We start from the raw sequence: 23,772 nt of genomic DNA, 5'->3' as shown, positions 1-23,772 counted from the left end.
GCTTCAACAGGTACAGAACTGAATCCACCGAGAGGTACTCGTGAATGCTTGCCAAATGCTTAAAAGAACATACCACAAGGAATTTTCACAAACACCAGAATTAACAATGTATCTTGAAATTACAACATCACTTACCGGCTGTCAACGAATATATTGTCTATCTTATGGCATAGAAAACAACTAACAGTAAGTTACAAAGAACAATCCTTTTAACAATTTTTTTTCGTATTTAAGATGAGAATTTCAATATGAGCTTGTCGACATGAATGATTATATCATCGATGTTCGGCCGCATCGCAGGTTGGGGCTGTAACATCCAGAGCACAAACTGGTGGAGGTTCTCAGGATAAGGAGGGTTGTGTCCAGATGGCCATTTAATCTGTGCATTCATGACAGCTAACTGTAAGCTTCCTCCGGATTCACCGAGTGCATACTCAAATGGTGATGTTCCGTACCTGCAAGATCCAACAAAAGATAACAGGAGAGATGTCAAGGGTATCAGTAAGAAGAAATTATTCTGCTCGATCAGTGGAATTTGGTGAAAGACTAGTTTGTGAAGGATTTGAATGTTTCTACCAATGAGAATCACCAAACTTAATTGATCTCTCCATAGGGAAAAATCGAAATACTAATATGCCCATCAGCCCCGTGTTGTTTTCACCAAAATGAAGCAGCTGTTCTGCGTCCTACAATCTCCACCCTCAGCAACATTTTTCAGTTAAAACATTTTTCCTATAACAATGATTAAGGTTCCTCGTAAATATAATCAACAATACTGTACTCCCTATGTGTTCTGTAAGGGAAAATGAACAAAGTGAAGAAAAGGTCATTTTAACTATATAGAGAATATAGTACGATACAAATGTCAGGCATCAGAAATCCTACAATATATATTACTGACCGTGGAATGTTTTATGATTTTAAATCGTGAATTTTCACATTGCAACCTGTACGGTACCAAAGTATCATATTAGTTGTACGACTTTTGACTTCATCTTGGCATTCAATTATATCAGCAGCATCGTGCTGTATTGTTCTCTTTTCACACTGATGTGAATATTTAACTCCAAACATCAAGGGATTCAAGTGATAATAGCAGAGAATAGTTACTTCTAGATGAAAAGTAGTGGATTCACTTTAGAATTGATATTATCACTGAGGATATATGGTTAAGGCACAGTGTGTGTGCAGTGAGAAAGTCGTGTTTTAAGTCCAATGAACATCATGTGCGCGTGTTATGTATTGTCTGAATGGAAAGAGTAAATTTCAAAAAAAAAAAAACTTAGTTTGACATTAACTTAGAACACATAGATAGCCAGCATCCATCATCCATATTTGCCAATGCAATACTATTTTTTGGTTTAAAGCGGTCTATCTTGTTAAGCGAAAGTGATTATCTGGTCATTTTGCATGTACAAATTTTGAAGAATGAAGTACAACAAATAACATATGTAAAACACAACAGAATGAAAATGACACTAAATGCGAGCAAAATACAAGGATGACATAATAATCAACAAGAAAATTGCATACCGTTCAAGCATATAATACAAGGCATATAAATACTCACATTATCGCATACAGGGTACAACCGAGCGACCAGATATCTGTCCTCTCATCAATATCAGCATGGCTTGGACAGTCCCACAGCTCAGGAGCACGGAAGGGTGCAGAACAGTGCTCACTGGCCCATTCCTATACAGAAATTCATTAAATAAACCGGTGGAAGCATGTTAAAGACTCCATCAGCTTGTTGAACGGCAACATTTCTTTTTATGTTAACCAGGTTAATGTAGTAGAAGATGGAAGTAGATACTGTGACTGCCAAAAGTAGTTGGTAAAGGCCTGTGTATATTGCTGCTAGATTACTAGAACAATTTGAGAAAATTTGAAGAATTATCAAGGAAGGCACCAACACATAAAACGATACAGTGTGCTTTTTTTAATTTCGAAACTGTTCCCATTCTCAATACTTTGTAGTTTCCTTTTGGATATTTCAGTGGTTCAATTCCAACTTAGCTCTTCAAACATAATTGATAAACTACAGAAGCAAAAGAAAATTCAGTTTGAAATCAGTCTAGTGTCTCTCTTATGATCTTGATGATTCAAACCTTTTTGAGACTACGACAATCAGTACATATATAACAATATATCTTTTTTTATTTACCAAAATTTTCTATAGAAGAGACCCATACCTGTAACTGTAAAGCCTCTGATCTCGAACGAATTTCTTTCCTTGCAGGGCGTGCACTTCCAAAATCCATTAAAATAGCAAGAGGAGGTTGTCCCTTCCTGTGAGTTATGAGAACATTACCAGGTTTCACATCATTATGAGCATATGGAGGATCAAAGCTGTGCATGTGCTTCAGACCAGCACAAAGCTGTATGCAAACAGAATGCAGGATGTCAGTGTCGTAATTAAATATGATGTGAATGGTAAATTTATCAAGAAATAGAGACTGAAGAGGAACTGAACATAAGAGACAATATAGGCATGTTTAAATGACAACAAATTTAACTCCTGGACACCATACTTTAAATGAAACCAGACAAACATTACAACGATAAATCGACCAATAGTTCTCTTAACATAAATCTGTGTAAATTTACAAGAATGACAACAGTTTTTCAATGCAGAACAAGTGATTACAGATCTTTTGCAGTAGATACTAAAATGCTTTGTCGGGAATGACATTCCAGTCAAAAGAAATTGTTGTACTATGTTTCACTGAACATATAGCTGGGAGCAAATGCGGAGTTAATAATGTAGAATCATAGAACATCAATTTCTCCCTTTCAACCACAGTATCAAGACAATCCAGGTGGGTGTAGGGACAAATAAAGGTCCACTTGGTGGCAGTTATGACACTATATTATAATTAGAATATATGAGGTAGAAACAGCCTCAAATGATTGCAAGCCAATGTGTCCACTTCAACAAACTGAATGCTTTCTTATAACATAAGAGAAAGGAAGATAAAGAAGTGCAAAAACTTGAAAACCAGCTTGTAGAAGAAATTGGTAAGTCCTTGTGGGTCTGTGAATATAATTTGAATCTCAATCAAAGCAAGTCAGTACCAGAGGACGAGTGATTTTCTAACACTACTTCCTTTCAAGCTGATGTTACATTTGAATAGTTTGTAAATATCAAACATACAAATAGTTCTTATTAACTCTTCTATCTTATGAAACATATCCATCATGATTTCGACCTTTCTTTTTTGACAGCAGTCGGTGCAGATGGAAAAAAAAAACCCTTCCTTGGGCAACTTAAATAATTTTCATTTGTTTCAATTTTGTTCTCATAATTACTATCCCATGGCTCTCCTTAAACTTTTAAAATTTCCTATTTTTATTATTGTGAAATTAAATAATTCTAAAGCATGATGAAGTCCTATTTTTTACTGTCAATACTACTAAGCATGAATAGAAAGGAGGCAACAGCCCCTGTTTCCATATGGTTTTCACTGGCTAAATGATCTGGGGAATTGGGATACTTCAACCCATTATAAATCAAATCATAATAGAAACAATATAGAAGGAACAAGATAGACATCTAAGAATTTAAGACTGCACCAAGATTAAGATATCTGATCAAGATAATGCTAATTGAAAATCAATTCTGCCATAGTGTTAATAGTCTCTGCAAGTTACATAAAGTCAGAATCAAAGAACAAAATACAAAAAGAAGACAGGAAGATGTAATAGTACCTGTCTGAAAATCTGAAGAACAGTTGTTGTTGTAAAGCTTTCCTTCTTTGATTGCATAATGGTAGCAATGTCAAGTAAAGTTCCATCCAAGTGAACCGGGAACAATAAGTAGGCTTCATGCTTCCGTGATATATCATGTGTGCCCTACAAACAGATCACTGAACTATTACAACTTGTTGAAGACAAATCACCTCTCCTATTTTGCGATGATACCATCTAAAACAGCAACAATTGTCTTTCCTGAACCACAAATATATGGGATCCTATGAGGTTTCAATGATAATATTTGAAAAAAAAATAATTTACAACTAAAACTATATTTCCAACACCATATGTGACTCATGTTTTGGCTTCAAAAACAAGTTAAAATTTCAAGTACGTGAACACTCAGCACTTTACCTGACAATCAGAAAAGTACGCATTTTTGTGCATTACGTAAGCAGATAATGGCATCGATGTTTTTCTGACAGAACAGTGGAACTTCATCATGACCCAGCCATAAGTCATTTCTCAAATGATCCAAAATCATTTCTTTAACTCAAGAATCTTAGAAGCTATATGTTCACAATGTAGTGATACTACACTAAATTACCTTCATCCAGAACTTGTCAATTTAGCGTCAAGACTCAAGACTAAACCAATAACTAAAAGCCGTGTTGCAAAGAAAGATTAGATAATGATGACAATACTAATAAACTTTTCTTGACAGCATGGCCAATAATTGTGGTCAACAGCAGTGCAAGCAGTGTAGAAGTGTCCCCACATAAATGATCCAAAAACAAGGTGAACACGTAGTCGCACCATTAAATAGATCAATTTGTCCACTTTTATAAAAGACCTTGGTACAAGTCTCAGAAATCGGTACAACTTCAAGGAACCATCCAGTAAACATGCTTAAGAAAGACTTGACAAAAAAAATTTGCAGATTGCTTTTAGTTATCAGCAGAATAGAAACTAGGATCCTAAAATGCTCAAATAGGGGTGGAATTCACTGGTCAAAGTCACGGTTATTAACCTTATATGTTGACCAAACATGTGTGTCTAAAGCCCCAAAAAATGATAGAACAATATATATATATAGTGCAAAAACGATCATCATCTTGTTGGATATATAATGGCAAATTAGTTCCATTCTCTATTTCTGAATCTTTTCCGACATCTACAAAATAAATTAATTATATCATGTCTAATTTTGAAGTAATTAGTTGAGTTCACCGAGCATATTAATTTTCAGTATATGTCTTACAATAACAGTTCCCATTAATGCAATTTGTAGAACGAGTTCACACCCAGAGTTATGAAGGTAAAGACCGATTATGAACGACTTCATCTGTCCCTAGTCCCAAGGCAGTTTAGATATCTAGATAAAGTTATAACCAAGCATACTGATTTCCTAACACCAAAGAACACCTAGAAATTTGAACAAGAAGTTCAACCTAAATACAAAAGAAGTACCTTTACGGGAATGATCGCATGATCGAGTAGGGGAAGCAGATTAGGATGACTGAAGAGGGACGAGACACGGATCTCCTGCTTAACCATCTCCAGCTGCTCCTCTGTTTGAATGATGACTTTCTTCATGGCATAAGTTCCATCATCTAAAGATATGCAGTAAATCATATAACATTAGTCAATACTAACCTCAAATAGCATAAAAACAAATAACTTTTTCTCTCGGGTTTTTTAGCAGTATAAATTGGTCAAAAAAGCACTACTGGAGAAATATTATCAGAAATTTCAATGGAGTGCCTTCCAATTTATTTGTTGAGCCATCACGGCTTCACGCTTGCACCTGATCAATAGATACGTTTGCAAAAAGAACTCTTCTTTTTTTTTTACACAAAGCAAGACATTAGCAATGCAATTCATCAACATAGATCCAAAAAAAAATCAGAATCTGAAGACCAATTGCACTACGTCAGAATCGCGATTTAGTTAGAGCAGCCAGATCGCATATAGAGGGCGATTACCTGAGACGTGGGAAGGATTGATGGACTTCTTGCGGGCGAGGCCAGCGGCGCCATCGGCGACCACCTCTTTAACGAGGAACACGAAGGCGAAACCCCCCTCTCCGAGCTGCCTCACGATCCGGAAACGATTCTCGTTGATCCAAACGTCCCCGGCCCCGTTGACGGCGTCATAGAAGGAGTTCAGCCCCGAGAACGAGCACCCCATCTCTTTCTTTCTCTCTCCCCTGCCTATTCCCTTATGAAACTTGTGCGTCGGTCCTCGCGTTGGCTACTAATGGGGGAGAAGCGTCTCCTTCTACCAGTCTCGAATCTTGGAATCTTTAATGGAGAAAATGTTGTGGTTTGCGGAAACAGATCTGTCCTCGAAAGCAGATGTTATTAGGTCAACGTAAAACATGGTAGTGAAATTAACTCCCAAGTTTTTGTTAAGAGAATCAAATCGGACATGTTTTCAAGCATTTGTTTCGGAAAACATCCGACTTCATTCCCTTGAGCCACAAGCAGCTATTAAACGCGGCGCGTGATGCTCTCTTGAGTTGGACAGGGTTCATTCAGTAAACTCTACTTGATTTGTCGATGAACCCCACCGATCCCATGTGGCCCCCATCTATCATGCCATGTCATACGTAAAGCCTGACAAAAGTGTGCCACGTCAATGAGGACACTGTACAGCTCCTGATGAGTGACTTTGCATCATGAAATCTTCAATGATCAACAACTACTTTTCGAATATTCCATATATTTGGTGAAGAAAATTGGTATACTATATATATATATATATATACATATATATATATATATATATATATATATATATATATATATATGGAGACAATCTATTATGAGCTATCTTTCAAATCTCACCGTGAGTTAAAATTAAAATTAATAACACAAATTATAAGAAGATGATGCTAACAAAAAAAATCTTATAAGCAATATTCATCGTACGATATATATTAATCTGACAAAAAAAATCTTATAAGAGATATTCATCGGATGATATATATTAATCCGACAAAAAATCGATATGAACGATACATATCAATTTGACCAATATACTAATGTATCGTTCGTATCGATTTTTTGTCGACACAATTCCTTCGTTAATCAACTCATTTCCTTCGATAAACAAGACACAAATCCTTCATTAATCCAAATAACTATCGTTAAAGGTGGATAAATGATCAAGATAAAATGTTTAAAAAATTGGAATAGAAAAGAAAAACTAAACCATACCAAGAGGAACCCTAACCCTTATTTTTAACATGAAACTATCTTCAGAATTATCCAACTCAGAATTATTTTAATTTCATCAAATTATCCTCGACTAGAAGAATAATTTTTTGGCATTTTGATAAGTTGCCCTGCGCATAATCAAATCTTCATAAGGTGAAGAATAATGATCATAACTTGTGGACATACACTTGTTCGTTAGGATCAAATCAAATCAGACAACCATTCAGTAAGTGTTCTAAACGAAGGCAAACTTTAGATTGATATCTCGAATTCTTGGACTGACATGACGTTACCAGTCAATAGACTAACAACAAAACCTGACAATGAACCAGAATTCCACCACTTTCAACTACCCTGCATAGCAATCGACCCATTTCTCCATCTGTATCCGCAACATCAAGCTTCTACAATCACTGCACAGCTGAGGGAAGAGTAAGACTAGTAACGAAAGGGGTAGATAAAGCTCATGCACAGGTATTTAGATCGACTACTGCAAATATTTAAAACACTGCTAATGATACACCACCATTATGTGATGGTGACTCATAAACACAACACTGAGCATGTTGGCAAGTCAGATTATACGGAACAACCAAGAAGCATAGATGGCTCGTAAGGTGAGCTTAAACGTTCCCCGATCTCAGAAGAGGGAGGATGCCATCTCTTTCACATCTGCTGCGACCTGGTTGAAGTCTCCCTGCAACTTCTCTTGCACCTCCTGGGCCAGCTCCCCTTTGGTTGGCTTGGTCATGACCAGTACACAGCATGTTGGCCTCTTGGTGACCCCAGCAACTGCAAGATCCTAAGAATAGGAGAGGAAAAAGAAGAAATATAAGGCTAAAAAAGAATGAAAAATAAGCATCGTCCGGAGAATCTATTTCTTTCTTTCAGAACATTGCCGAAAACTTCACACTATACCAAGCAGTTGCTTGATTTATGAGTATATGACCTTTTCTTGTTTAGACTCTACTAACATGTAAACAAGTAACTATAGCTGGGAACAAATGTGAAAGTAAAGATCAGTGAAGACTTATGTGCCACACTTGCAAGTTAATGGGCCTCCAGAGACACCTCCATTGATTTTGTGAATATCTACTTATTTAGAAAAGCAACCTCTAATTGTAGAACTAACCAGAGCATTGAAAGCAATTCAATGTCTACATAGGAGTCAAACAATTCCTCGATAGAGGACGAAAACCCTTTTTTAATCAGCAAATGCAATACAGAGTGATTAATAAGATGAACTAAAGATCAGTGAAGACTTATGTGCCACACTTGCAAGTTAATGGGCCTCCAGAGACACCTCCATTGATTTTGTGAATATCTACTTATTTAGGAAAGCAACTTCTAATTGTAGAACTAACCAGAGCATTGAAAGCAATTCAATGTCCACATAGGAGTCAAACAATTTCTCGATAGAGGACGAAAACCCTTTTTTAATCAGCAAATGGCATACAGGGTGATTAATAAGAATGAACTAAGAGTATGTTACAAGAGATTACATGGAAGAACTGCATAATTGCATATCATCATTGACTGAGGCTACATAATTGCAGCCAAGTAAAACAGGGTAATTTACAAAGGACACCAGATTAGCTGTTTATAGCTAAGAAGAAGAAATTTCAACATCAGTAAATCTTGGTTTCATTAATTCCAAAGCTAAAAATATTACTATTTTATCCAAACAATCCCACTGGAATATTTCAAAAGAGGATGCACAAATATGAAGACTAAAAGATCAAGACAGTGCTTAGACAAATGAAGACAGCTTGAAAAGGCTGGGATAACAACCTTGCATATTCAAATTACTTAATAATTCTAATTCGACATGTTTCTCCCCCGAATGGACATCCTAAGAATGAAGTTTAACAGAGATAAAAGGACAAAGATGAGTCCAACAAACCTCCTTCGAAGGAACATATATGTAGGGAATATCAGCTTCCTCCAATAAGATGGGCACATGAGTAATCACATCAATAGGGGAAATGTTACCAGCAATAACACACAATCTGCATCCAACAAATTCAAATCATGAAAGATATCTTGCTTCCAGAATTAACGAAGAAATTCTCCACTGATAAATTTATACTCTGGATAAAACCATGATTTATTTTGTAAGGGTAACAAAAGAAAGATTGCTATGCATTTTGATGATAACAATTAGAAGGCAATTGCAGAACATGTGCAGTAAGGAATACAGTGTGCATCAGATATCAGCGTGGTTTTAAATATCATCTAATCAGATATGCGATCAACCAGGGTAAAAAGTGAAATAAGCCTCAAGTCACCAATTTTTTATCAGCTATTAAATTATGATACATAACATTGTGCAAGACAAACTGAATATTACATAAAAGTATGTATGGTAACACAATACTAACAGTAACAAATGTACACTACACAATTGTACATAATAACTAATATAGATTGTAAAATACAAGTGATAAATAGCATTATTCATAGCATATGATAAAAAGAAATAGTACATATATAAGACTGCATATGATAACTAATACAAGTTGTAAAATACAAACGATAAATAGGATGATTCATTGCATATAACAAAATCATGAGATACCACATATATAAATAGATCAAATTTATGTAGCAACCACACCATCAATAACACAGAATAGTAAAAAAAACATCAATTATAAATTGATCAATAATAAACAGTTGAACTATAAAATTAAAAAGATTTTCTTAAAACCACGCCCTCTGATCCGTATCGTTCAATCCAACTGATCTGATTTGATTCACATTTTAATTCAACTAAAATATTGATCTTTAGTAAAATTTGGCATAACTTCCAGTCACACTGTAAGTAGAAGCCAAGTACATCCAAATATCCAAAGCAAACTACAATTAATAACTTTAACAAAATACTACTTTCTCTAACTATGAGGCACCAATGAACTAAAAAAAAAACACTGCTTCAGGTCCAACTCAACAGGTCAAAGTTCTTTTAGAGGTTCAAAGTGCATATATGAAATATAACTTTAAATGGAACATATCAAAAACAAAATGCCCCTTAAAAAGTTTATATGCATCATTGAGAATATTAGTGGCTTTCCACTTATTATGGGGCACCAGTTAGCTGAAAGAAAAAAAAACACAATTTCAGCTAAAACTTTAACAGGTTCGGGGTGCATTAACTCTTTCATGCACTGCTTAATAAATGTCTGAGATCATCCATGAACAGCTTTGAATCCTTTGCCTGTCATACTATTTAAAAGCAAATTAAATACTTAAGAAAGAAACAGCATCAAAAAGACCTTTTGGAAGAAAAAAAAGTGGCAAAAGAATGTTTAAAAAGATAGTTATAAAGGCTCATCAGATAGAAAATACAAGAAGAATTACACACTGGGAAAGCAAAGAAGAAAAATAAATTGAAAGGAAAACTTTATTGATTAATGCGAATAATTGTATGGCAGAAAAATAGTCAGAGTGTAGTATACTAAACAATCTTTGTTTAATACTAATCCAAGTTATCTAGAATATGGAATTTCTTAACATTTCATGAAGATATCTCCAAAGAAAACAACAAAAGAGGGAAATAAGAAATTATCGACAAGAATCTAGAGCCTCCTCACTACATCACCGTCAAAGGCATTGAAGCCATGAATACACGGCTTTTCATGCTACTTTTCATCTTTAATATGCGTGAGTTAATTGGGAAATCTTCAAAACATGAACTTTTTCTACCAACTAGAGATTCACTGTTAGCTAAAGCCAAGAGTAGATCCAGAAGAAAGCAAACCCTTTCTGGCCACGGCGGACACTCTTTACTACTTCCTTCACTCCCCGTTTCAAGCACTTCGCCTCAGCAGCTGGTATTTGAATAGAAAGATAAAATGTTGATGAATAATAACACAAGATATTAAAACCAAATAAGAGCAAGAAAGGAACAAATCTTGGTTCAATCTAGGTTTGATGGGGAAAAGAATTCTTTTGTTAGAACAGACAATTCCATTTCTTCCTTATGTTCTGAACAATCATAATCAACTAAAGTGATTTATGCTCGAAATATAAATACAAAAAATAAAAATATTGCCTGTAGAATGGAGGAAACATCCATACATGACAAGTAAAAATATCTTCACTTGAGAGAATACAAGGACCAACGGAAACCAACCCACCATGAAAGAAGCTAAGCTCCCCACAAAGGAAACTATAAATTACAGAGAAACAAGGTGAAATGAAGAGAACGACATCAGAAACCACATCACTTAAGCAAACACTACATCAATCAAACGATTAAAGCTGTTACGATTGTACCTCTTTCTAGACAGCAACAAAGTAATGATCTTCGCAAAGAAGAAAGAAAATGAACCGCCTTTACATTAAAAACCCCTAAAAATCCAACACACCAAAAGAAAAGGAACCGTCTTTCTCGATCAAAAGAGAGTCCTGCAAGCACATAGGCAAGCCCAGTAGAAGGTTACGAAGGCCAGTACCTCGTCGGACGAGCTTGAGGGTGCGTTTGCAGAGCTTCTTGCCGGCGAGGGGTTTGGCGATGGGGGCAACGGCCATCATCTTCTTCCTCTCTTTCACAGACTTTTCAACCTCGCTGTCGCTCCCCATCCCTCTCGCTCTCGGTCTACCGACGGGTTCGTAAAAGATCGAGCGGAGCGAAGAAGAACAACGGACGGCGGAGACGGGAGAGGCAGAGGAGGAGGTGGGGCGGCTAAGGTTTTAGGAGCGAGAGAGCGCAAGGGTTTTATATTGCCGTTGTGCTGTGGCTCCATCGGGTCACAGCCTCAATCAAACCTGACCTGGTCATTGACTCGGACATGACTCGGTCCCGAAATCTCCGAGTTTGGCATCAAACCCAACTCTGAGTTGACGGAAGGAAAAGTCAACGAGTATGACTAAATTTATTCTTTAAATAAAATGCGTAAAACATAAGAAAGCTTAAATTAATCGAAAATTTGGACTCAAATTAATAGTTATCGAAATCAATAAAAATTAATTAATTTTTTATCATTAAAAATAATTATAAGTTCGCTTGAGTTAGATACAAAATAGACATAAATCTCTCATATATTCTATCACATAAATCTTAAATAATTTTTTATATATATTTCTTTTTACTTTCATCCTCTTTAAATCCGTTAGAGAGAAAATTAAGAAGACAACTATTAAACTATGGCTATGACTATTAAGGAGGCATTGCAGATAGCTAGAAATAAGGCATTACACATATCAAGCTGGAAACAGACTAAATGATCATTAATGAAGCTGTAAACTCGAGATCAACACCATCGTGAGAGATTTGGGACATTATAAAGGACATTCGAGACTTGATTACCGTATTTATCTGTGCTGCTGCTGAGAGTGGAAGAGTTTCTCAGTCCAATATATTTTTTTGAGAAAGGCTGCTTTCCAAAGGATTGTCGAGTCCATTTTTTTATGATCACCTTCACAGGTCATATCATATGCTTTTAGTAGATTAAAAAAGGCTCTTTCTATTGTAAAAAAGCTGTAGTTTATATGATTCTGCAGTTCTTATTTATATTTATAGTGAAAAAGTCAAATCATTTTTCATATGACAATAAACTATAAGTTTCCTTGAGTTAATCTAACTTCAAGTTTCTTATTATAAACATTGAAGAATTCATCCTCTCTAAAAGAAACTTAAAATTCCTCCATTAAAACCTCTGAATACATAGGATTTTCATCAAACAATCAAACCCTACAAGTCTTCGTATATTTGAAGTTCTTATAGTAGAAATAATCTAATTTCAGAATTACATGTTAACTCAACAGTAAGAGTGATTTGATTACATTGTGATCCTTCTTTGGTGGCTTGATAAAGGTCTAGAGGATGCATGTAGGTTCTGAAAAGAGAGAACCGTAGCAGATTAACTATGTCATAAAGGAGGAGGGATTACTACGAATGTAAATATGTCCCATCAAGGAAATATCATTGTTACCTTTTGAAAAGAAGGTTCAGTTGATCTGCAGGTAAAATGATGGAGAGAATGAATGGCTGCAGTGACACCCAAAGAGGAGATTGAGATAAACTCGAATGCTTATCTAGTCTACTTCTTTTTTGTATGTCAAGCTAAATAGCTATGGTTGTGGCTAAGCCTAAGCATCATATCTTCACATCAAAGTGCCAGTTTCTGGCACTAACAATATCTTCGCTCTGAATTGGATGCTGATGCTACTAAAAGTGGAGAGATTTTAGAGTGATAAGGATGAAACAGCCACATATTTCTTCCAAAGATAACCAAATCATTTGATTGATTATAATAATAGTTAAGTACTATAATACTTTTATGGATTTATCATGTCACTCTCGGTATCATCATGAATACGGATGAAAAAATTCGTTAGATCTCATGAGTATAAATTTAAATTATTCTTGTTGAGACATAAGGTAAAAAGGATGGAGTAGATCGTGATTATCTAGTATCAATACATTATATCTATGTTTAGATATGGTAAAATATATCGCAAAGTTAAGCATAAAAATCATTTATATATTGAAGATTAGTGGTGCTAGAAAAGATAGCAAACACTGTAAGCACATTACTAAAAATAATAAAAGAGATATTTAAATAACTCTAATTTGATTATAATTGGCTATTGACAGTATTGTTCAATGCAATAAAATATTTCTTTCTTCCATCAAATCTATGGTTTCTTCCCAACTAAGAGCTCATTGAAGGTGATGCTCCTTATGTACATTTGATTAGATAGAATAAACAAATGGGGAATTCTGTTCTTTCAAACTAGCCTAGATTCTGCAAAAGAGCCAGTTCAATGAATGCTTTATTTCCTACGTTATTCTTCGACATAGCCTACAAATGCAACAGTTTGACCTCTTAAGCTGTGGTGGTGTATCCATTCCTTGTCTCAGTGGCTATGTCTCTTTGGTCATCACAGCTGATATTTAGTTTACATTGCAAGCAAAGCAAATACAAATTACAAGGAATATGGAATATATATTTATATATATATTTATATTTAGGTGAAACATAAGAGCATAGGTGGGTTTAAGCCGCACATGGTGTAGCTTCCGATAGCCGGCAAAAAGAGAGAAGTAGAAGAAGAAGTGCTTGGGCCACTAAAGAAAGAGAGCATCCTCCATCTACATTACAGTGGCAGCCATGGAGACAGGTGAAACCCTGAGTTAGGCCTACGAAAGAAAGTGGAAGAGACAGCACTGAGAGTCTCTGCGGTTAATCAATGGTGAAAATTTTTCCGAGATGGTCCGAAGATATAAAGATGGCCGATCTTTTTCGCCACAGTCTCTACCTTTGGACTCCAACATATCAGCATCATAGCGTTGATGCGATCTTTTCTAAAAGAAGCTGGAGATGATCCCAGTGCTCGCTCCATAAAAAATCTGAATGGTACAGAAAAGAAACTGTTTTGAGACATCACGTCCAGAGTTGTGTTGGCACTGCTGAATCATGCATGCATTCAGATGACAGAGATCATGATTGTGATGCAAGAGAAACTGGGAAGGAACTTCTGCTGTATGCACCACCCATGCATGCTTGCAGTTAAACCATAGCTTAATTGTCATTGGCTATTGGCTCTTAGCTAATGAAGCAGTGAATCATGATAAGAATGAACTTAGAGGGAAGAATAAGATGTGAAGTGTTCCCCGAGCTTTTCTTTGGCCAAGTCCTATCTCTACAAATCACACTGTAATATATGTTGTATGGCATAGAGTGATGTGTGTTGTACAGTCAGTATTAATCTTCACATATCTCCACTATTGTGTAACTTGGATTTAGCCAACTTGGTTTCTGTTGAAATATTGAATCTAAAATATTGCTGAAAGATGTAGCTGATGAACCAAATCTGCTTGGTTCTGACTACTCGACTGTGAAATCAAATGAAAGATGCTGCAGATAAGACATTACTCGATAGCATTTGATGTGTTCACTTCCCTGATGAATCATCTCACTGCTAGGGTCATTAATGAGGCCATACTTCATACAAACTTTGACAGCAAATGCTTTTAACTCAACAACACAAGGATGGATAGCAACTTATTCTCATGATCCTTACACTAGAATGTACGATTGCTGATTACAAACTCCAAGGCACACGCACGACAAGCTACCGGGGAAATATAACGGGACAAGAAAGCACATACCAAAGGGAAGATCAACTACTAGGCTGAATAACGGATGGGTACAAAGAAGCTACACGGCAGCCTTTTGCCCTTCAGCATCGGTGAAGCAGGTCTCATTCATAGCTTTGAGGATTCACGACGCTGCTCGTATGGCTTTGAGGATTCACGACGCTGCTCGTATGACTTTGAGGATCCATGAAACGGCTCTTTTTGAAGTTGGCTATGAATGCAGAAGCCTTGCTGTCGACGTCTGGATCACCGACCCATCTCGTCCGGTCTTCATCGCTGGGTCGGATCTTCCTGGAGACGTACCTGGGCTCATGTTCGGCCTCTTCCACCATGTACTTTGGTTTGAAGAAGAGACAAGAAGAGGATTTGGAGGATGACTGACTTCCCCCCATCTCTCTCTCTCTCTCTCTCTCTCTCTATACCTTGCTACCGCACACTACTCCTTGGAGGAACACTGTGAGGTAAAGGTAACGGGAGCTTCTTAGCTCGGGAGAAGAGAGCTGCCTCCATTTATATAGGGTTGGGAGGCCTTGAGCTAATGGTGGCGATGGGAACCTTTGAAGGACTCCAGTGGCGATGATAACCAGATGAACGGTGCAAGTTGGCCGCACTATGTGTGCTTCACATTTGAGAGAGACACCGATATGATTCACTATCTTCTCCTACTCTGTCAAATACTTGCTTTCTCTGACAACCACTCAGCTGGAATTAGTCGCTGGCGCATGAACCTTTCCGTGAAACTATCATCCATAATGACAATATAATATTTTTTGAGAAACTATTCTGCACTTAGGAGATTGGTTAGCAATGATTTGGCCTTAAAAGTAGTCCAGAAAACTCATTTCTCTCCTCGTCTGCACTCCAGTTTAGTTTTACAGAGAAAAGAATTATCTTCCAACCTCTAGATGAAGGATAGCGTATACTTCTTCTCGAGTCAATAAGATAAAGCATTAGATGCTTTGATCAAGAGAAGATAAAGCAATAGAAGCTGAGACGACTATAGCAGCTGCGAATCCGAAAAGCCATATATGAATAGGTATGTGTATAGAGAATACAAGATCTGGAATGGTTCTGAGTTGATTCCACCACCATGAAGAACCCATAAACCAAGTCAAAGTGCTCCGCTAATCAATATAATAAGCTGTCACGATCAGGAGATATTAGCTTCGCCACTCTGTTGTTGGATTGGCATAATTAGCTGCAATATTAGTGGCATTGCCTGCTGTGATTCCAAGTAAAAGAAGAGTGGTCACGACATCATCTTCCTTGTTTCGTTCAAGTGCTGGAAGCTGTCTGGCTTCTATTCGTCTGCATGCAGTCCTTGTTTGGCTTACCCAACTAGCAGAAAAAATCACAGCAACATATCTTTAATGTTGATTGCTGTAATCACATTGTTTATTATATTCACAGATGCAGAATCTTAATCATGAAAGGAGATTTTGCTTGTTAGGCGAGGCCTATGCTTATGGCCATCAAATTATTCTGTCAGTACAAGTACGCGATCTGGATCAGTGTCGATCTGCCACTGGGGAGTGCCTGGTGGAACCCTACATTGAGATCTGATACCCTCTCGAGCTGGATATAGAGGGAATAAAGATCCAAGCAGAAGTTTTGTAAGAGAAGTTTCCGTGCAATGTAATCGGAACAAAATGACAAGTCTAGTGAAAGATTGTGTTGGGACTAATCATCTGAAGGGTTCTGTCTTATAGCTGAGACATAAATTATAATTGGAAGACGAATTTACCATCCCTATCTCGCCAAAATGTTTCATTGATAAATGATGAAGAACTTGATAAATGTTGACCAGAATGGCCAGTTGACTGGGTCCAAATGAGAGGATAAGTGGAGGGGATCCTCCACCAAATCTTGCTGCAATAAGATTCGGGGAAATCCAAACCTGTCATCCTTGGATGCATCTTGTACTAGGTGGAGTTCACCGTATCGTTTTCCTCACGTTCGATGCCTCCTGACTGGGAGCACGGAAGGAGTCATGGGTCCCACGAGAACCTCGTGGCCTCCATCCAAACACGAGGCGGGTATTGGGCATGGGTAATTTTGTGAGAACCCATCTCAAGTCTGTGGCGGGCGAGCAGTCCGTCAATGGCCGAGACGTCAAAGTCAACATCCTGCGGGCCCCATGCTTAGATTACCAACTCCTCCTCTCTCTGGACGCCGCCCACGCCCTCGTCTTGGCCACTCCGTGACGGCCTCCAGCTGTAACAGATCAAGAAGAAACTGATTAGGGGAAGAGGAGTGGTGATAGTAGCGTTCATCTGAGCCATGTTGTGTGACGACGGAAGGATGGCTCTCATCCCCCTCTGCTGCTCCCTCTCCATGGCAGCCCACCTTTCCCCTTCATCCCCTTTCCTCCGCCACGACAACTCTGCCCCTTCCGCGGCCATCTTCGCCTTCCGCGCCTCCTGGTCCGCCGACGATTGGCTGCTCGCCGGCGCTGGGTCACCGTTCGGCGAGCGGGAGATCGATGCCGCCCTCTTCCCCTGGATCAAGAGCGTCGGCAATGACACCACTGCTGCAGTCAACGGGGCCTTCCTCCGTTCCTTCAAGAAAGTGCTCGACACTTCTCGGCTTCAAGCTGAGGTAGGCGATACATCAAATTCTTGCTTCTGTTCCTTCTTTGGCTCTCTTTCGATCACTTTCTTGTTATTCTGTGCTTTTCAGAGTGACAGTATATAGATCGAAGAACGGATAAAGAATGGGGAATCATGTTATATCTCTTAGGATCAATCACGTAGATGGTTGGACTCCATCTTACGAAGTTAAAACCCCCGATTAGATGTGTTTGCATCAGAAAATTAGCGTTTTGTGGTTCAATCGCGATTTTCAGCTGGAACATCGAGAATGTTACTGTAACTTCGTAGAATTGGTAACCCACAAATGATCTTTCAATTTACAGGTGCATGCAGCTGTAGCAGACAAGAAGCAAATCGTGTTCACCGGGCACTCGTCGGGAGGCTCAATCGCGGTCCTTGCTGCCATCTGGTTCCTCGAACAACGCCAGAACTTTGAAGGCAGGGGTGGTCAGGTCGATCCTTTCTGTGTCACTTTTGGGTCTCCTCTTGTGGGAGACGGTGTCTTTGTTCACGCTCTCCAGCGAGAAAACTGGGCTCGCTGCTTCCTACATTTTGTCATGGCGGCCGACATCATCCCCCGCTGTTTGCTGGCACCTCTGTCATCTTTCAAGGATGAACTCGAGGCCACTCTCGGTTTCTTATGTCCAAAGCCGCTACTTTTCAGTCCCAACACCGTCATGAGCTCTCCGGTCACCTTCTACAGGAAAGTGCTTGGGCATGCTCTTTCCGTATCGAACCACCAAGCCTGTTTGCTCATGGGATGCACAAACCCATTGCTGGAAGTTCTAACTGGCTTTGTGAAGCTGACTCCTTACAGACCAGTCGGAGCATATGTTCTCTGTAGCCGCGATGGCAGGCTGCTCTGTCTCAGAAACTCGAATTCCATCTTGCATATGCTGTTCTACTTATTCCAAGATGTTCGTGGTGCCGATGTAGAGGAGGTTGCTCACAGAAGTTTAGAGGCGCACCGTCTTTATGAAGCAATGACAAGAGATCATTTGAATGTGCAGAACATAGTGTCAGTGGATTCTTCAGATTCAATCCCTCTCACCTTCACCAATGGATTTGACGACAAGGCGCAACCAGTCAAAACTCTGTTGAAAGATCTTGATTTGGTAAGCTCTTATCGATGTAGTTCTTTGAACGTGTTATTGTCTCCTAGTATTCCAAATTGTTTGCTGTCGGACAAGCAATTTAGTTTCAGATCAGCGTGATCATTCGATTTTGAGCCTCATCTTCTTCGTCTAAATGAGCACAGTGTCCATTGGCATTTCAGAGCCTGGAAGCTAGGCTATGTCTACGAGCAGCAGCAGAGTGGGAGAAGCAGAGACTGAGGAACCAGGCCAAGATCGACGACAACTACAGCAAGATAAAAGAAGCCCTCAGCTTTCTCAGCGACTACCGGGCGACATGCGAGGTGCGAGGACTCGGTTACTACGACACCTTCAAGCTCCAAAAGGACGTGGAAGACTTCAACGCCAACGTGAAGAGACTGGAGCTTGCAGGGCTGTGGGACGAGATAGTCGAGATGCTGAGCCGGTACGAGCTCCCTGATGGCTTCGAGGGAAAGCAAGAGTGGGTGAAGCTGGGCACGCAGTACCGCTGGTTGGTGGAGCCGCTGGACATCGCCAACTACTACCGGCACTCCAAGAACGAGGACACGGGGCCGTACATGGTGAAGGGCAGACCCAGGCGGTACAGATACACGCAGAGGTGGCTTGAGCACGCCGAGCGATCGCCTGCGGGTTCCTGCACGGAGTCATGTTTCTGGGCGTTGGTGGAGGAGCTCTGCATCGACACCGGCGATGGCAAGCCCTTCCTGGAAGTGAGATCCAGGGTGGTGGACCTCGAAAGGGAGGTGCTGCGGTGGGTAACCAAGGGGAGCCTGGGAAGAGATGTGTTTGTTAGCGAGTCTACCTTCGCGAGGTGGTGGGTGACGCTTCCGAGGCAGCACAGAGCAGACTCCTGCATTGCTAGGTTCGTGAATGGCGAAGACATGTTGGAGACGATGGAAGCTTCCATATGATTGCAGGATTCAGTAACATCAAAAAAAGCTCAAGTCAAACCTGAATCAGCACGAACTCCATATTGGATGCGCAGAAATCTAACAGCTATTATCATCACTCAAACCATTCGACACGACCACATCTTTAAGTGGTTCGATTTGTACTTGTAGCTTTCTTTCTTTTCTCCACTGTTTCCCATTTCTTTTGTATCTTACAGAATGTATCTTGACCCCGAAGGTGTACGACCGAGGACAAAAACAAGTCATAGAAACAAAATTACTTGTGTATCGGCCGATAAAACCTTGCGAATACTCCGACCATAGGCGCCGTGTTGTACGTGCACGCCTCCGTCTGCATGTAATTCCCTCTCACGTCCCTGAACTCGTCCTTGGCGTCCGGGCCGCCGACGAGGGCGCCGACGAGCACGTTCGGGTTCTTCCTCCGCCGGCCGAACCACTTGTCGTAGCCCTGGGCACAGCCGATGAAGGACCTGTCCACCTTGTAGGAGACGGTGGAAGCCGCCCTGTGGTGCACCCTGGTGGGATACTTGGGCCCAAACCCCACCAGGTAGCTAAACCGCAATGGGTTGGACCCCAGAATGTAGTCCACCTGAGCCTTCACGAAGGATAACATGTCTTGGGGGCTCAATGATCCCCGGGGGCAGTGGAGCTCCGGCTCGCCGGAGGACATGGCTAGGTGGTCGGCGAAGACGGTGAGGAGGAAGCTGGCGCTGGCCACGTACTGCATGTTGTTCCACTGCCGGACGAAGAGGAGGCCGCCGGGGGTGCGGCGGACGTTGCTGCCGTTGGTGTTCAGGCCGAGGCAGGAGCACACGTAGTGTTGGCCTCTCGATCTGTACTGCTCTAATATGCTGATTTGCTCGTCTTGTAGTTGATGTCTTCCCCCTTCCATCAACAGCTGACAAAAAACCCTAAACATTTGTCACCATGACCTAAATTATCAACAGTAAGAGCAAGTTCTCCCGAGGACGGCATGGACTGTTCACGTACTGTCATGACTCAGTTTGGAGTTTGGCGTGGTCGGACTCGATCTAGACCTAACTCGGCACGGGCCAAACGAAGTTTGCTGGGGTCAATTCTAACAAGGAGAAGATTTCAAGTCTTGTTGTGCCTAATCTTTCCACACAACTCCATCACTTTCTACGTCGGAAAGCAAGCCCAAGCAATTAAAGGGTACATTCCAAGCGATCATGAATGATGATGATGATAAGTCAACGCACGGTTCGAGAAGAACTGCGTCCATTGGAAGATTGAAGCATACCAATCTCTCGTTCTCTGTCATCACCTCAAGTCTATATATTGGTGAGCTAAGAATCATAATAACGATAGATTCAAACCTACTTATGCTTCGAGTTCTGACCAACCGAAGTCCACATGTTCTACATCAGAGGCCCCATATCCTACCAAACTACCACTAGGATGGGGTTGCCAAAGTCAAAGTACAAGTCAGTTGTAGGCTGCCACCCCTTCCTACCATTTATACATAGCTTACAAGTCTCCCAGTTTAATTCTCTTTGTGCATGCAACTGAGTCAAACACCGTGGACCACATCGGAAACACTGTTCTGACTTCTGCCCCTTCCCTTTTTTTCCGAAGATTTTAGTTCAAGACGATCAGATCTCATATAATATCGCAAAAAAGTGCTATAATTTATCGATATATTAGCATCTAGACATTTGTTAATCTACAAATCATTTCATCTTTATCATCCATACTGTTGTCAGCAGTAACGTAAGTAAGAAGACAAAGAAGAAGAAGAAGAAGAAGAAGTGGAAGTCTACCTTGGAAGCGAGAATTTGGACGCCGGCATATTTGATGTCCCAGCTGAACTCTGAGACGTCCCATCCCGTCCCACCCAACTCATGAGCGTTATCGATCGCGTACCGCAAGTAATCCTCCCTCCCCGTCGCACGGTGAAGCCACAGAGCCGCCCACAGCAGCTCGTCGCCGTAGCCGCTCAACGACGGGTAGTAGCTCTTCACCGCCGGGATGCTGGTATCGTATTTGCCTCTGTACTTGTCCCCGAACGCAAACAACTGCATCCCCAAACAAATGATGGTCCTGTTTAGGAATGCAAGAGTGCACGGTAGACGTTGCGATGTGTGTATGCTTGTGTCAGAGGTCGCAACCTGTTGAGCGTGATGCAGGAGGAGGTGAGAGTAGTGCGGGTTGGTCTCCCTGAACACAAGAGACGCGGCTGCCATTGCTGCTGCTGTCTCTCCTGCTACCTCCGAACCCGGTCGATCCGGGTCGATCTTATACGCTTTCCTCGATGTCGTCATGTCCTCCGGTCTCTGCCAACAGTAGTGATCGGTGTCACCGTCTCCAACCTAATCCAAGAAGAAGAAAGGGTAATCGATGGTCTACATACATTGAGCAGCTATGCCATGCAGGATTAATGGCAATCAGTATACCTCAGCCCACAGAACATCGTGGTGAGTGTGGGCTTTGATGAAGTAATCAGTCCCCCACTTTATCGCCTCCAGTGCGTGCTCGAGCTCCCCGGCCGATGCGATCGCATGCCCGTATTCGACAACGCTCCATGACAACATAGTCACGGTAAAAGCCATGGGTAGGCCGAACTTTACGTGATCTCCGGCGTCGTAGTACCCTCCGACCAGATCAACCTGCAACATCACAAACTCGATGAGATTATGAAGAAAGAATCATGTCTGCGTCATTAATGGATGCAGAAGTTGAAGGGCTGACCCCTTGTTCGAGCCCATCGGTGAGGCCGGAGTGTCCCCGCCAGGTGATGCGCTGGCCATGAGGAAGGTGGCCGGATCGCTGCGCCTCGAGGTAAAGCAAACTCTTTGAAAGGGCGTCCCCGTAGTCGAATGCAGCCTGGTTGAAGGTAGGAAGCAGGAGAAAGATGAATGAAATCAGCGGGATCAAGCTTTCCAGGATCTTCCTTCTGTCCTCGTCTCTCTCCATTCCTACAAACATATGAGAGAGAGAGAGAGAGAGAGAGAGAGAGAGAGAGGGTACTGTTGGTTCATTTGGGAGCTTAGAAAGACCTGCTACTAATACACATGCGGCAGTCAATGGAAAGCCAGTCTCACCTTCCTTGACACGGTTTATGAATCTAAGAAGGTGAACAACTACATATCAGTGCATTAATCTTTGCAATCATGAGGATGATGCATCCGGAAATGAGGGAGCCACCCACCCTGCGCTGCCTTCCGAGAACCCTTCCAAGTCTCGAGTTGGTGCCTCTTTCTCTGGCAAGTGAGAGAGGGCGACTCACCGAGAAAGCAGAGAAGTCTCTGTTACAGTATCAAAAGGAACGTCAACTAGGTGTTTGCATGCTCAGAGAAATCATCTACAGTGTCCTCAGACAAAATGCACTATCGACGATTCTTTCTTGACTCCAAATGAGAATCCCTTGACACACCGAACCCACATTTTATTGGCATGCAACTTTGTGATCATTGGATCGGTCAGTCGGTGAATTAGTTCATCTTCCCTTTAGTCTATTTCACTTCCACAGAGTGGTTAGGAAGATCTTGCATGCGATCTACATAATAAGAAGGAATCCGAGCACATGACAACTTCTTAGAAGCTGCGTTGTTCCATTACCGATCTATCATCGGTCATCACAAAATTTCCTTACGTAAACTGCAATCATGTAATATCTTTCATGTATGCTGCTTTCCTGTAGTCTTAATCTTCTAATTTCATTCCCAGCTCTGTTTTGGGGTACATTATGTCTGCTTTGGCTGTAATTTTCTTGTGCAGGTAATTAAAATGGCAGTACAAACTGCATCAAGACATCATCTCATCCCTAATTATCTTAGAAGAATAAGTAGATTTCTCACTTCTCAAAACCAATATGAATCCATCATAATAACTGGAACAGAGTGTCGAACCAGATCAAACTCTTGGATTGAAAATGAACTGTTCCTTGGGACATGCTATTGTAACCGGTGAGGTCTATGAGAAAAGTCCTTGGTAGATAGATCTATCGGCACTGTTCTTAGAGCAGGACGCAGAACAATAAAATAGGAATTCCAGAGTGATTCCTTCTTTGACTCTTGCTCGGCAACTTGTCTGATTGGTTAAGAAGCGACTGCTTGCCCTGACACAAACACGCATGGAATTCTGCTCGACATGGAACTAACCCGAGCTCTC

General features: G+C 40.4%; 4 protein-coding genes across 5 annotated transcripts; 1 reads left to right on the top strand and 3 right to left on the bottom strand.

Moving 5' to 3' along the window:
- Window positions 1–59: 59 nt before the first annotated feature.
- On the bottom strand, window positions 60–5,984 carry LOC135619866 (uncharacterized). The gene is made up of 6 exons (XM_065122288.1): window positions 5,682–5,984; window positions 5,167–5,309; window positions 3,712–3,855; window positions 2,196–2,381; window positions 1,571–1,695; window positions 60–455 (listed from the first exon to the last, which is right to left on the bottom strand). Exons 1-6 carry the CDS (start codon window positions 5,884–5,886, stop codon window positions 230–232), a joined length of 1,029 nt encoding a protein of 342 aa, XP_064978360.1. The 5' UTR covers window positions 5,887–5,984; the 3' UTR covers window positions 60–229.
- A 1,164-nt stretch (window positions 5,985–7,148) lies between these two features.
- Window positions 7,149–11,629, bottom strand: LOC135619865 (H/ACA ribonucleoprotein complex subunit 2-like protein). The gene is made up of 4 exons (XM_065122287.1): window positions 11,375–11,629; window positions 10,678–10,747; window positions 8,821–8,926; window positions 7,149–7,719 (listed from the first exon to the last, which is right to left on the bottom strand). The coding sequence occupies exons 1-4, from the start codon at window positions 11,499–11,501 to the stop codon at window positions 7,558–7,560; spliced, it is 465 nt and encodes a 154-aa protein (XP_064978359.1). The 5' UTR covers window positions 11,502–11,629; the 3' UTR covers window positions 7,149–7,557.
- Window positions 11,630–17,207: 5,578 nt separating this feature from the next.
- LOC135619863 (protein EDS1L-like) lies at window positions 17,208–19,850 on the top strand. 2 transcript variants are annotated; one of them, XM_065122283.1, is made up of 3 exons: window positions 17,208–17,622; window positions 17,939–18,730; window positions 18,874–19,850. In XM_065122283.1, exons 1-3 carry the CDS (start codon window positions 17,305–17,307, stop codon window positions 19,639–19,641), a joined length of 1,878 nt encoding a protein of 625 aa, XP_064978355.1. In that variant the 5' UTR covers window positions 17,208–17,304; the 3' UTR covers window positions 19,642–19,850. The 2 variants fall into 2 exon arrangements, with proteins under 2 accessions (XP_064978355.1, XP_064978356.1); XM_065122284.1 differs by having other exon boundaries at window positions 17,209–17,622; window positions 18,892–19,850.
- Window positions 19,851–19,897: 47 nt separating this feature from the next.
- Window positions 19,898–23,032, bottom strand: LOC103996289 (endoglucanase 11). Its single transcript, XM_018830891.2, has 5 exons — window positions 22,351–23,032; window positions 22,056–22,268; window positions 21,771–21,971; window positions 21,423–21,677; window positions 19,898–20,539 (listed from the first exon to the last, which is right to left on the bottom strand). The coding sequence occupies exons 1-5, from the start codon at window positions 22,585–22,587 to the stop codon at window positions 19,898–19,900; spliced, it is 1,548 nt and encodes a 515-aa protein (XP_018686436.2). The 5' UTR covers window positions 22,588–23,032.
- Between the last annotated feature and the right edge of the window lie 740 nt (window positions 23,033–23,772).

Source organism: Musa acuminata, chromosome BXJ2-8 (genome assembly GCF_036884655.1).
Source record: "Musa acuminata AAA Group cultivar baxijiao chromosome BXJ2-8, Cavendish_Baxijiao_AAA, whole genome shotgun sequence".
Lineage (NCBI taxonomy): Eukaryota > Viridiplantae > Streptophyta > Magnoliopsida > Zingiberales > Musaceae > Musa > Musa acuminata.
This window is presented reverse-complemented; position numbering and strand designations above follow the sequence as displayed.